At 51.9% G+C, this 14,690-nt stretch overlaps 1 protein-coding gene across 2 annotated transcripts in view; it reads left to right on the forward strand.

The window, feature by feature from the left end:
• Positions 1-14,690, forward strand: part of wdr55 (WD repeat domain 55) — a 38,639-nt gene that overhangs the window by 5,381 nt on the left and 18,568 nt on the right. For both annotated transcript variants that reach the window (XM_038778072.1, XM_038778073.1), the window contains exons 3-4: positions 3,939-4,081; positions 14,584-14,684. In XM_038778072.1, the coding sequence (XP_038634000.1) occupies positions 3,939-4,081; positions 14,584-14,684 (244 nt within the window). The remainder of the gene's footprint in view (positions 1-3,938; positions 4,082-14,583; positions 14,685-14,690) is intronic.

Genomic DNA, 14,690 nt, shown 5'->3' on the forward strand with positions numbered 1-14,690 from the left:
CTGCTCAGTGCCTCCGCCCATAGGCCGCCCTCCATCTCACCCCCCAGTTCCTCCCACTTACGCTTCAGCTCCTCTGTATGCGTCTCCTCCGCCCCCATTAATTCTTTGTAGATGTCCCAGATGCTCCCCTCCCCCCACCCATCCCCAAGACACTACCCTATCTTGAATCCCTCTTCGTGGCAGGAGTGGAAAGGATGGTACCTGCCTGCCCAGAAAGTCCCGCACCTGTAGATATCTGAAATCATTCCCTGCTGTCAGCCCGAACTTCTCCTCCAGCGCCCTTAAGCTAGGAAAGCTCCTTTCCAGAAACAGGTCCCCCATCTTCTCAATCCCCGCCCTTTGCCATACCCGAAATCCCCCATCTAAGCTCCCCGTAGTGAACCGATGATTGTTGCATATTGGGGACCAAACCGACGCCCTCCCTGCACCAACAAATCTCCTCCATTGACCCCAGATCCTCAGGGCCACCGTCACCACGGGACTGGTGAAATATCTCGCCGGCAGGAATGGCAGTGGTGCCGTTATCAGCGCCCCAAAGCTGGTGCCCCTACATGAAGCTGCTTCCACCCGCTCCCAAACTGCCCTCGCCCCTACCACCCACTTCCTTATCATCGCAATATTGGCCGCCCAGTAATAATTACTAAAATTTGGCAGGGCAAGCCTCCCCTTCCTCCCGATTCCTCTCGAGCATCACCTTTTTCACCCGTGAGGACTTACCCGCCCAAACAAAGCCCAAACTGATTTTGTTGATCCTCTTTAAAAAAAGACCACGGTATGAAAATCGGGAGGCATTGGAACACAAATAAGAATCTCGGCAATATCGCCATCTTAACCGTCTGCACCCTCCCCACCAGTGATAGCGGGAGCGCATCCCATCTCTGAAATTTGGCCCTCATCTGCTCAACCAGCCGGGAATAAAAAGTTCAATTTATGTAACCGGCCCCAGTCGCGCGCCACTTGTATCCCCATATACCCCCTCCCCTCACCACCCCCGAACCAGCCCTTTCCAGCCCCTGGAAGCTCTCAGAGCAATTGCCAGCGGCTCTATGGCTAATATTTAATAATATTAACCAACACTTTTAAAACAAAACAGATTCGCTGCTTGTTAGTTATATTGCTGAGCATAATTTCCCACATTATAAGATGTAAACATCGTCACAGATCCAGATAACCATAAGCTGCTCTCCCCTTTGAGAGCTTACCAGTGGTGATTAAACCTCTGGGTCACCACTCCTCAGGCGAAGGGCGGTGTTCATCATGAATACCACTCGGCCTGTACGTGAATTAAACCCACACTGTTGGCTTCGCTCTGTATCATGAACAAACCAACTGAGCTAACCGACCCCCTATTTTAGACAAATAGAAAGTGCTTCATTGACTTTCCTGAGTTTATGAAAGGTGCTATTTAAATACAAGTTTGTTTTTACAGTGAAAGAAATAACACATTTATTGAAACAAATGAATTAATGTCTTTTTGGCAGCTGGCTTGAGTACAGCAAGGGCCCATAATTAGGTAGTGAATTAATAACTAGCGAATTGTTTTGGGTGTTGATTGAAAGAGACAGAGTGTTGGCCGGGGTGGGGGGGGGGGGTTGGAGGAATTCCTGGGATATCTTTAACATCCATCCACTGAAATTACAACAAGCCATTTTGCCAACATGTTTGTGTAGATATGTAGCCTCCATGCAACCAAATAGTCCTAATCATGTTTTCCCAAGCTGTTCCAATATTCTTGAAACCTCTTCTCCTTCTTGCACCTACCCAATCTAATGTTCAATATTGACATTTTTTTCTTCCTCAATCAATAACCTTGGAAGTGAATTTCACAGAAGTGTCTCTTGTTCTGTCTAAGGCTCTTACAATTATTTTTGTATCGCTGGCCCCATGTTCTTTATCCCTTAATTACTAGATATAGTCTCCACTTTTTCATCCTATGAGGCAGATGAGATCTTGGTTTATTGACTCTTTTGACAGTGTAGCACTTCCTCAGTCTGCGCTGGAGTGTTAGCCTGCGTTACATGCTAGAATGGGCTTGAACCTTTGCCCTTCTGACACGGAGAAATTAAATCTATTGCTGATGCCTCAGTTTAAACAATCCAAACAACAGCCTCAGTTTAAACAGCCCAAACAACACGAGAGGGAGATATTAGGAAATTGGGTGCAGAAATGAGACCCCAATGTAGGATGCAATTTAGGGCTTAAACAGACTGAGGAGAAAAAAAACTGTTAGCACAGAATTAGAGGGATATGCCCACACCTGGCTGAGTTACATTGTCCCAGTCAGACTTAAAACATGTTAGTTGGAACAGAGGATACCTCAGATCCATTGTTTTTCTGACCAGCTAATAGCCCATTACAGAGTCTGATGGCCTCTTTGTCTGTCAATGGGAGGTTAGTTGCATATCAATAGCATGGCTCTGTTCTTTCGTATAAACGGGAATGGGCAATCGAAACAACCAAGATAAAAATGATAGGTTCAAGCCTGGAACCCCAGAGAGCCTTTGTTTGAGGGGCTGGGCGAAACTGAGAGAGAGCGAGAGAAAAAGAATGCTGTTTGGAACAGGTACGGGCAGAAGGCTTTGGAAATCAACAAGAAAGTCATGAATGCTGCCGCCAAGGCAGGCTTTGGGAAAGGTTCTGAACAAATGTCCCTTCAGAAGAAAAGTTGCTTTGTAAATGCAAGTATTGCCTTTGCTAGCCTTTGAGAGTGGCATGTTTATTTAAAAACGATGTTTGATGAGAACTAGTGTGTGAAGGTTAAGAAACTGCAGGTAATCTATTAGATGAAAACAAATTACTGCGGGTGCTGGAATATGAAACAAAAACAAAATAGTGGACAATCTCAGCTGGTGCTGACAGCATCTGTGGCGAGATAAGGGAGCTAATGTTTCAAATCTGGATGACTGTCAAAGCTAGAGAGGACTAGAAATATGGTCACATTTATACTGTAATCGGGGGGTGGGGGGGGGGGTTTGCGTGGAGTGGTGGGACTTGACCTTCGCCTGTCCGCTGTCGTCCTATCCAGCCCCACCATGCCTCTGCGGCCTTGGGCGAGCGCCGTTCTGTCCTGGTCTCCACAAACGAGGACCACACGGAAAGGCACTTGGAAGGGTCTCCCAGGGGATTGGAGGCCCCCAGTGCTTGTACTTTTGACAGGTTGATATCCTGGCACTGCCACCTGGGCATCCTAGCAGTGCCATCTGGGTGCCAGCTTGGAACTACCAAGGTGGCAAGCTGGCAATCTTTGCGCAGTGGTGGTCAGGCTGAGGGTGCTGGGCAGGGGGACGACGACCCCAATCTCGCCGCACTGAGGAATCCTGCGAGCGGAGCTCCTCAGTGCAGAAAACGGGGCTAAGTTCCCCACTGAGGCCCCCAATCTACCTGGATGGCCGTTATATAGTGCGGTCTTTCTTGGCGCTCCGAGCACTGGGAAATGCCCGGCGAATCACGTGTGCTGCGATATTCTGTCCCCATTCGAGTAGATCGCGCCACTGATTTTGTTTGTTTTGTTTTAATAAAGTTTGTTTATGCAATAACCAAGCCCTATTTCTGATATTATCACTTCCTGGAACGAATGAGTCTTTCCACACCCTCTTTAAAACTTTAAAAACGTTATGGCATCTGGTTCAGTCTCTGAGCCACTGTTGAGGGCTGACAAGGCGTCCGTAACACAAGGACCCTTACAACTGACACAGACATAGAGCGAGGAGAGTTTTCTCTAACCCAGTGTTGCTGGCTAAATCCCAGATGGTATGGCAATTCTGTATTGATTATACTGCCTGGTATCTCTGAATACACAGAGCTTACAGCAAAAGGTCAGGTTGCTGCTTGTAAACGGCTCTTGCCTTAGTTTAGTGGTATTGTATTTTGGGACTGCGTGAGGCCCTGTGACTTGCTGCAGCTCACCATATCTTTACTTCTAATCTTGCTTCTGACAGGATCATTCTGAAGAGGAGGTGAAAGAGGCCAGAGTGAGAGAGACTCCTGAAGACATCACCTTTGATGCAATTGTAAATACAATAGCTTTTCACCCAACGCAGGATGTCATCGCAGCGGGAGATGTGGATGGAGATGTATATGTGTATGTATTTCACTGCAGCATTTTACTACAGTTATCAGAGAAATCTAGCACAGGTAAAAATGCACAGGCCTTCTTGACACATGAGGCCTTTTGATGTCAGCCTGCCAAAGTTTCAAATTTGCTAACTGTAACCAAAAGGTACAAAGTGGAAACAAATGGTATATGGTGGTCCCTGGGTAGCTGAATCTACCATGCAACATATTCCATTAGATTAACTTTAAAGCTATAATTATACTGCAACCGTGGGTCAGTAAGAGGCCAATTCCCTTACCTCCTGGGTCATTAATCAGTCAATTGCTGTACCCTTTGGGTCAGTAAGAGTCCAATTGCCACACCGTCCTGGGTCACCAGGAGACCAATAGTAAGGCAGACCCCTGACTTTCAGACTAACTTTTTTAAAAACGTGGATTTTAAATTCATGGATTGAAGGCTTTGATTATAAAGTCAACGTTTTGTGCTGATGAGAAAAGTAGCGACAGTAGCCTTCATTCCCTAAAGGATATTTGTGACACTTTTTTTAGGATTACCTGTGTTTCATGATCAGTGATCTCCACTTTTTATTTCTGCGTTTTTAAATGGGGAACACCAGAATAGTAGGGGCAGAGGGCACACTTCTGTGTTCCCTCTGTATGTGGAGAGAGCTCTGAGTGCAGAAGAGGGGTAAGAAGGACTGAACCTAAAGGTCCTCAGCCCATCAGCCTCCTCGTTCTCCCATCTTTTAAATGGTTTTTCCTGTTGGCATCTTCTCCTGAACTACCTTGGGCCCTTTTTGCACCCCAGTGGCTCTCATCACATTTCCTGCTGGCAGCCAGTTCTTGTTGGTGTTTGGGCCTAGAACACTACCCTGAGGAACTCTTGCAATGAAGTCCTGAGACTGAGATGATTGACCTCCAAAAACCAAGCAATCTTCCTTTTGAGATAGATTCGACTCCCAACGGATCAGATCTAAACTCTTCAGTCCTGGCACATCTCGCTGAGAAGGGTGGTGGACAATTAAACAGCTCACTGGAAGAGGAGGTTCACAAATATCCCCATCCTCAATGATGGAGGTGCTCAGCCCATCAGTGCTAAAGACGAGGCTGAAACATTCGTAACTCTTCATCCAGAAGTGCCGAGTGGATGATCCATCTCGGCCTCCTCCGGAAGTCCCCAGCATCACAGATTTCAGTGTTATCTAAATTTAATTCATTCCTTGTGATATCAAGAAATGGCTGAAGCTGTTGGATACTGCAAAGGCTGTGGGCCCTGACAATTGTACTGAAGACTTGTGCTCCAGAACATGCTGCGCCCCGAGCCAACCTGTTCCAGTACAGCTACAACACTGGCATCTACTCGACAATGTGGAAAATTGCCCAAGCATGTCCTGTACACACAAGCAGTACAAACCCAGTCAAATACCACCCCATCAGTCTACTCTCCATTATCAGCAAAGTGAATGAAGGCGTCATCGCAGTGCTATTAAGCGGTACTTGCTTAGCAATATTCTGCTCACTAATGCTCATCCATCAGGGCCAGGCAGGGGGTTTGGGTCTTCGGAACCTGATGTATTATTACTGGTCGGCGAATGTGGAGAAGGTGCGGAGCTGGATCAGAGGGGTTGATTCCCAGTGGGTCAAAATGGAGGAGAGTTTGTGTAGGGAGTTGGGATTGAAAGCACTAGCAACAGTGCCGTTCCCATTGCCTGCGGGTAAATACTCAGGGAGTCCGGTAATAATAGTTTCATTGAGAATTTGGAGTCAGTTTCGCCAACACTTCAGGTTGGGGGCAGGGTCAAGGGAAATGCCGATTCAGGTGGAACCACAGATTTGAGTCAGGGAACTGGGACGGAAATTTTCGGAAATGGTAGGTGAAGGTAGTATTAAGGCACTAAAAGATTTGTTTCTTGGGGCTTGGTTTGTAGTATTGAAGGCACAGTGAATCACGTTCATATGTTTTTGTCCTGTCCAAAGCTGGAGGTTTACTGGAAGGAGGTTTTTAGGGTAATCTCTAAAGTGCTGCACGTGAAACTCGACCCAGGCCCTCGGGAGGCCATACTCGGGGTGACGGACCAGCCGGGGTCGGAAATGGGTGCGGAGGCAGATGTTGTAGCCTTCGCCTTGTTGATCGCCCGAAGGCGGATCCTGATAGGTTGGACAGCAACCTCTCCACCCTGTGCCCTGGCGTGGCGGGGGGGGGGGACCTGTTGGAATTCCTGACTCTTTTAAGAAGGTTAAGTTTGAACTGAGGGGAAGGATGGAGGGGTTCTACAATTCATTGGCATTATTCATTATGCACTTTCAAGAACTGGATAACATTGAACATTAGGGGGGGCATACTGTATGTGTTAATGGTGACTATGGGTGATTCCTGATTCCTTTTTGTTTTTTGTTTATGTTAACATGCGGGCAGTTGCTTGGGGGTTGGTGGGAGGATCGGATTGTTGTTGTTGATATGGGGGTTGACGTTATGTTTGTTACTGTTTATTGTTGGTGGGTGTAAGTTTGGGAGAAAATGTGAAAAAGGAGAATAAAAATATTTTTAAAAAAACATGGGGAGAATGTGCAAACTCCAAACGGACAGTGACCCAGAGTCGGGACCTCGGTGCCATGAGTGCTAACCATTGCACCACTGTGCTGCCCCTGGATTCTCTTAAGGTTATCGTGCAGATTCAGTTGGCAGTTAGGAAGGCAAATGCAATGTTAGCATTCATGTCGAGAGGGCTAGAATACAGCAAGGATGTACTGCTGAGCTGTATACAGCTCTGGTCAGACCCCATTTGGTGTATTGTAAGCAGTTCTGGGCCCCATATCTAAGTGCATTTATTAGTGTCTCTCGCGGCCTTGCGGTGCAGGAGGACTCCTCCAACCTAACCCATTCTGTGTTGGGTATTCGTATCCATCCCCTCACCCTCTCGGCTGTGGCTGCCCAGTGGTAGTATTATAGATTCGGCAGGGCCAGACCGCCCATGTTTTTCCTCCTTTGCAGTGTCGACTTAGGGATTCTAGGGTCCCAGGGTTTCAATTGCCAGGGCGAACAGGAGCGGGGATAGTGGGCATTCCTGCCTTGTACTTCTTTCTGTGTAGCTGGAAGTACTCCAAGCTGGTGGTTTAGGCCCCATTGCTTGTCATGGGGGTGTTGTACAGGAATTTTGCCCATGAAGTGAACCCTGTCCCGAGCCCAAACCGTTCCACTACCTTAAAGAGGTACTTACATTCGACTCTGTCGAAGGCCTTTTCTGTGTCGAGGGAGATTATCACCTCTGGTGCTCTCTCCCCGGATGGTGTCATTATTATATTCAGCAGCCATGATGTTGGCAGTTTGCTATCTACCCTTGATGAGGTTCACAGCGACAAGGACGTTGCGGACCCAGGGGGTCGGTGCGTCATGGTCAGCAGTGTCCTAGACAGGGCACCAGTATTTATGGTAAACATGTACGTGCACAACTGGGACGAGACAGATTTAATTAAAAAGATCATGGCGGAAATCCCCAAATTCGACACGCACAGACTGATCGTTTTGGGTGGGGGGGCACTTCAACTGTGTACGGGACCCACTGAAGGACCGATCAAACTCCAGGTCAGGGAAAAGGATGGCCATGGCTAGGGAACTGGGATCATTCATGGAGCAGATGGGGGCAGTGGACCCATGGTGGTTCCTACATCCTGCTACAAAGGAGTTTTTGTTCTTTTCGCTGGTCCACCAAGTGTACTCAAGGATAGACTTCTTTGCAGTGGTGAAAGCGGTGCTTCCAGGAATAATAACGGCAGAATACTCAGCAATAGTTATCTCTGACCGTGCTCCACATTACTTGGATGTTAGGTTGGAGACGGGCCGTGCCCAACACCCCGCGTGGAGGTTGGACGCGGACCTCTTGGCCGGTAAGGTCTTCTGCCAAACAAAATCACAAGCCATAGGCGAGTCCGTTATTAATAACCAGAATGGGGAAGTCTCATCTCACCTTCCATGTTCTGGGAGACACTGAAGGCGGTGATTAGAGGAGAGACTATAGCCTACGAGGAACGTAGAGACCTGGAAGAGAGGGAGGCCAGGCAACAACGGATCAATTCCATTTTTGAGTTAAAAGTATCTAAGTTGTAATTTCCAGGGGAGAGCCACTTTTCATGTGAATGCTCAGCACATTCCCCCCCACCGGAAATCAGCAACCCCATTTCTGACCTTGGCATGAAGCAGTTCGGTGGCACGGTAGCACAATGGTTAGCACTGTCGCTTCACAGCCAAGGGTCCCAGGTTCAATTCCCAGCTTGGGTCACTGTCTGTGTGGAGTCTGCACGTTCTCCCTGTGTCTGCATTGGTTTCCTTTGAGTGCTCTGGTTTCCTCCCATAAGTCCCAAAAGACGTGCTAGTAGGTAATTTGGGCATTCTGAATTCTCCCTCTGTGTACCTGAACAGGCGCCGGAATGTGGCGACTAGGGGCTTTTCACAGTAACTTCATTGCAGTGTTAATGTAAGCCTGCTTGTGACATAAAGATTATTACTATTATTAGTTGAAGATGGTTGGGCCAAGGACACTAACATGAGGAACTTGTGCACTAATGTTCTGTAGCTCAGATGATTGACCTCCAACAACCACAACCATCTTCCATTTGCTTGATGTGACTCCAACCAGTGAACAGTTTTCCCACTGATTCTCACTGACTTCAATTTTGTTAGGGCTTCTTATTACTGCAATGAGTGTGATCAGTGGCGGGGGAGGGGGTATCGGAATGTGAGTCCGAGGTGGGGAGGAGATATCGGAATGTTAGTCAGAGGCAGGAAGGGGGTAGCGAATGTGAGTCAGAGGCGGGGAGGGGGTATCGGAATGTGTGTCCGAGGCAGGGAGGGGGTATCGGAATGTGCGTCAGAGGCAGGGAGGGGGTAGCTGAATGAAAATGAAATGAAAGATGATAATCGCTTATTGTCACGAGTAGGCTTCAATGAAGTTACTGTGAAAAGCCCCTAGTCGCCACATTCCGGCGCCTGTCCAGGGAGGCTAGTACGGGAATCGAACCGTGCTGCTGGCCTTCTTGGTCTGATTTAAAAGCCAGCGATTTAGCCCAGTGAGCTAAACCAGCCCCTTGTGAGTCAGAGGCAGTAGGAGGTAGATGAATGTGAGTCAGAGGCACGGAGGGGTATCGGAATGTGAGCCAGAGGCGGGGAGGGGGTATCGGAATGTGAGCCAGAGGCGGGGAGGGGGTATTGGAATGTGAGCCAGAGACAAAAAGGGGGTATCGGAATGTGAGTCAGAGGCAGGGAGGGGGTAACGGAATGTGAGCCAGAGGCAGGGAGGGGGCATCGGAATGTGAGTCAGGTGGGGAGGGGGTATCCGAATGTGAGCCAGAGGCAGGGAGGGGGTATCGGAATGTGAGCCAGAGGCAGGGAGGGGTATCGGAACGTGAGGCGGGGAGGGGGCATCGGAATGTGAGCCAGAGGCAGGGAGGGGGTATCAGAATGTGAGCCAGAGGCGGAGAGGGGGCATCGTAATGTGAGCCAGAGGCACGGAGTGGGTATCGGAATGTGAGTCAGAGGAAGGGAGGGGATATCGGAATGTGAGCCAGAGGCAGGGAGGGGGTATCGGAATGTGAGCCAGAGGCAGGGAGGAGGTATCGGAATGTGAGTCAGAGGCGGGGAGGGGTATCAGAATGTGAGCCAGAGGCAGGGAGGGGGTATCAGAATGTGAATCAGGTGGGGACGGGGTATCGGAATGTGAGTCAGAGGCGGGGAGGGGGTATCGGAATGTGAGTCAGAGGTGGGGAGGGGTATCAGAATGTGAGCCAGAGGCAGGGAGGGGGTATCGGAATGTGAGTCAGAGGCAGGGAGGGGGTAACTGAATGTGAGTCAGGTGGGGAGGGGGTATCGAACCGTGCTGCTGGCCTGCTTGGTCTGCTTTAAAAGCCAGCGATTTAGCCCAGTGAGCTAAACAAGCCCCTTGTGAGTCAGAGGCAGGGGGTATCGGAATGTGAGTCAGAGGCAGGGAGGGGGTAACTGAATGTGAGTCAGGTGGGGAGGGGGTATCGAACCGAGCTGCTGGCCTGCTTGGTCTGCTTTAAAAGCCAGCGATTCAGCCCAGTGAGCTAAACAAGCCCCTTGTGAGTCAGAGGCAGGGAGGCGGTATTGGAATATGAACCAGAGGCTGGGAGGGGATATCAGAATGTGAGCCAGAGACAGGGAGTGGGTATTGGAATGTGAGCCAGAGGCGGGGAGTGGGTATCGGAATGTGAGCCCGAGGCTGGGAGGGGGTATCGGAATGTGAGCCAGAGGCTGGGAGATGGTATCGGAATGTGAGCCAGTAGGCTGGGAGATGGTATCGGAATGTGAGCCAGTAGGAGGGAGGGGATTTGGAATGTGAGTCAGAGGTTGGGAGGGGGTATTGGAATGTGAGCCAGAGGCTGGGAGGGGGTATCGGAAGGTGAGCCAGAGGCTGGGAGGGGGTATCGGAAGGTGAGCCAGAGGTTGGGAGGGGGTATTGGAATGTGAGCCAGAGGCAGGGAGGGGGTATCATAATGTGAGTCAGAAGCGGAGAGGGGGTATCGGAATGAGTCAGAGGCGGGGACGGGGTATCGGAATGTGAGCCAGAGGCGGGGAGGGGGTATCGGAATGTGAGTCAGAGGCAGGGAGGGGGTAACTGAATGTGAGTCAGGTAGGGAGGGGGTATCGAACCGAGCTGCTGGCCTGCTTGGTCTGCTTTAAAAGCCAGCGATTCAGCCCAGTGAGCTAAACAAGCCCCTTGTGAGTCAGAGGCAGGGAGGGGGTATTGGAATGTGAACCAGAGGCTGGGAGGGGATATCGGAATGTGAGCCAGAGACAGGGAGTGGGTATCGGAATGTGAGCCTGAGGCTGGGAGGGGGTATCGGAATGTGAGCCAGTGGGAGGGAGGGGATTTGGAATGTGAGCCAGAGGCTGGGAGGGGGTATTGGAAGGTGATCCAGAGGTTGGGAGGGGGTATCGGAATGTGAGCCAGAGGCAGGGAGGGGGCATCGGAATGTGAGTCAGAGGCGGGGAGGGGTATCATAATGTGAGTCAGAGGCGGAGAGGGGGGTATCGGAATGTGAGCCTGAGGCAGGGAGGGGGCATCGGAATGTGAGCCAGTGGGAGGGAGGGGATTCGGAATGTGAGCCAGAGGCGGGGAGGGGGTATCGGAATGTGAGTCAGAGGCGGGGAGGGGGTATCGGAATGTGAGTCAGAGGCGGAGAGGGGGTATCGGAATGTGAGTCAGAGGCGGAGAGGGGCTGTCGGAATGTGAGCCCGAGGCAGGGAGGGGGTATCGGAATGTGAGCCAGAGGCAGGGAGGGGGTAACTGAATGTGAGTCAGGTGGGGAGGGGGTATCGAACCGTGCTGCTGGCCTGCTTGGTCTGCTTTAAAAGCCAGCGATTTAGCCCAGTGAGCTAAACAAGCCCCTTGTGAGTCAGAGGCAGGGAGGGGGTATTGGAATGTGAGCCAGAGGCGGGGAGTGGGTATCGGAATGTGAGCCCGAGGCTGGGAGGGGGTATCGGAATGTGAGCCAGAGGCTGGGAGATGGTATCGGAATGTGAGCCAGTAGGAGGGAGGGGATTTGGAATGTGAGTCAGAGGTTGGGAGGGGGTATCGGAATGTGAGCCAGAGGCTGGGAGGGGGTATCGGAAGGTGAGCCAGAGGCTGGGAGGGGGTATCGGAAGGTGAGCCAGAGGTTGGGAGGGGGTATTGGAATGTGAGCCAGAGGCAGGGAGGGGGTATCGGAATGTGAGCCAGAGGCAGGGAGGGGGTATCATAATGTGAGCCAGAGGCAGGGAGGGGGTATCGGAATGTGAGTCAGAGGCAGGGAGGGGGTAACTGAATGTGAGTCAGGTGGGGAGGGGGTATCGAACCGAGATGCTGGCCTGCTTGGTCTGCTTTAAAAGCCAGCGATTCAGCCCAGTGAGCTAAACAAGCCCCTTGTGAGTCAGAGGCAGGGAGGGGGTATTGGAATGTGAACCAGAGGCTGGGAGGGGATATCGGAATGTGAGCCTGAGACAGGGAGTGGGTATCGGAATGTGAGCCTGAGGCTGGGAGGGGGTATCGGAATGTGAGCCAGTGGGAGGGAGGGGATTTGGAATGTGAGCCAGAGGCTGGGAGGGGGTATCGGAATGTGAGCCAGAGGCTGGGAGGGGGTATCGGAAGGTGATCCAGAGGTTGGGAGGGGGTATTGGAATGTGAGCCAGGGGCTGGGAGGGGGTATCGGAAGGTGAGCCAGAGGTTGGGTGGGGGTATTGGAATGTGAGCCAGAGGCTGGGAGGGGGTATCGGAAGGTGAGCCAGAGGTTGGGAGTGGGTATTGGAATGTGAGCCAGAGGCGGGGAGGGGGTATCGGAATGTGAGCCAGAGGCGGGGAGGGGGTATCGGAATGTGAGTCAGAGGCAGGGAGGGGGTAACTGAATGTGAGTCAGGTGGGGAGGGGGTATCGAACCGTGCTGCTGGCCTGCTTGGTCTGCATTAAAAGCCAGTGATTTAGCCCAGTGAGCTAAACAAGCCCCTTGTGAGTCAGAGGCAGGGAGGGGGTATTGGTATGTGAGCCAGTGGGAGGGAGGGGATTTGGAATGTGAGCCAGAGGCTGGGAGGGGGTATCGGAATGTGAGCCAGTGGGAGGGAGGGGATTTGGAATGTGAGCCAGAGGCTGGGAGGGGGTATCGGAATGTGAGTCAGAGGCTGGGAGGGGGTATCGGAAGGTGAGCCAGAGGTTGGGAGGGGGTATCGGAATGTGAGCCAGAGGCTGGGAGGGGGTATCGGAAGGTGAGACAGAGGTTGGGTGGGGGTATTGGAATGTGAGCCAGAGGCAGGGAGGGGGCATCGGAATGTGAGCCAGAGGCAGGGAGGGGGTATCGAACCGTGCTGCTGGCCTGCTTGGTCTGCATTAAAAGCCAGTGATTTAGCCCAGTGAGCTAAACAAGCCCCTTGTGAGTCAGAGGCAGGGAGGGGGTATTGGTATGTGAGCCAGTGGGAGGGAGGGGATTTGGAATGTGAGCCAGAGGCTGGGAGGGGGTATCGGAATGTGAGCCAGTGGGAGGGAGGGGATTTGGAATGTGAGCCAGAGGCTGGGAGGGGGTATCGGAATGTGAGTCAGAGGCTGGGAGGGGGTATCGGAAGGTGAGCCAGAGGTTGGGAGGGGGTATCGGAATGTGAGCCAGAGGCTGGGAGGGGGTATCGGAAGGTGAGACAGAGGTTGGGTGGGGGTATTGGAATGTGAGCCAGAGGCAGGGAGGGGGCATCGGAATGTGAGCCAGAGGCAGGGAGGGGGTATCGGAATGTGAAGCAGAGGCGGGGAGGGGGCATCGGAATGTGAGTCAGAGGCGGGGAGGGGTATCATAATGTGAGTCAGAGGCGGAGAGGGGGGTATCGGAATGTGAGCCTGAGGCAGGGAGGGGGCATCGGAATGTGAGCCAGTGGGAGGGAGGGGATTCGGAATGTGAGCCAGAGGCGGGGAGGGGGTATCGGAATGTGAGTCAGAGGCGGGGAGGGGGTATCGGAATGTGAGTCAGAGGCGGGGAGGGGGTATCATAATGTGAGTCAGAGGTTGGGAGGGGGTATCGGAATGTGAGCCAGAGGCAGGGAGGGGGTATTGGAATGTGAGCCAGAGGCAGGGAGGGGGTATCGGAATGTGAGTCAGAGGCAGGGAGGGGGTAACTGAATGTGAGTCAGGTGGGGAGGGGGTATCGAACCGAGATGCTGGCCTGCTTGGTCTGCTTTAAAAGCCAGCGATTCAGCCCAGTGAGCTAAACAAGCCCCTTGTGAGTCAGAGGCAGGGAGGGGGTATTGGAATGTGAACCAGAGGCTGGGAGGGGATATCGGAATGTGAGCCAGAGACAGGGAGTGGGTATCGGAATGTGAGCCAGAGGCTGGGAGGGGGTATCGGAATGTGAGCCAGTGGGAGGGAGGGGATTTGGAATGTGAGTCAGAGGCGGAGAGGGGGTATCGGAATGTGAGTCAGAGGCGGAGAGGGGCTGTCGGAATGTGAGCCAGAGGCAGGGAGGGGGTATCGGAATGTGAGCCAGAGGCAGGGAGGGGGTATCGGAATGTGAGCCAGAGGCAGGGAGGGGGTATCGGAATGTGAGCCAGAGGCAGTGAGGGCGTATGGGAATGTGAGCCAAAGGCAGGGAGGGGGTATCGGAATGTGAGCCTGAGGCTGGGAGGGGGTATCGGAAGGTGAGCCAGAGGTTGGGAGGGGGTATTGGAATGTGAGCCAGAGGCAGGGAGGGGGTATCTGAATGTCAGTCAGAGGCGGGGAGGGGGTATCGGAATGTTTGTCAGAGGCGGGGAGGGGGTCGTGGAATGTCAGTCAGAGGCGGGGAGGGGGTAGCTGTGAGTGTGCGTCTGGGGATTAGGGGGGCGGTGTCAGTCAGTGGGGAGTATCTGGTATACTGAGGTTCTGTTCTGTTGCTCCATGAGCCCGTTCATGCCTGTCTGTAAATCTTTTGTAGCTGGGTTATCACTGAGCAAAGTGTCAACAGTAGAAATTGAACGAAGCTCAAAATGTGTCCAAGGAAACTGATCATCTACGTTTATTTCTATTAAAGTATTTCGTATTCGTGTGAAGAATCTGGAAACCAGGAACTGTGGTCATCGGGTCACCACTTGAAATCCTGTCGACAGCTAGCATTTACCTCAACTGGACAGGGTAAGC

The sequence above is a fragment of the Scyliorhinus canicula genome, chromosome 18 (assembly GCF_902713615.1).
Source record: "Scyliorhinus canicula chromosome 18, sScyCan1.1, whole genome shotgun sequence".
NCBI classification, from domain to species: Eukaryota; Metazoa; Chordata; class Chondrichthyes; order Carcharhiniformes; family Scyliorhinidae; genus Scyliorhinus; species Scyliorhinus canicula.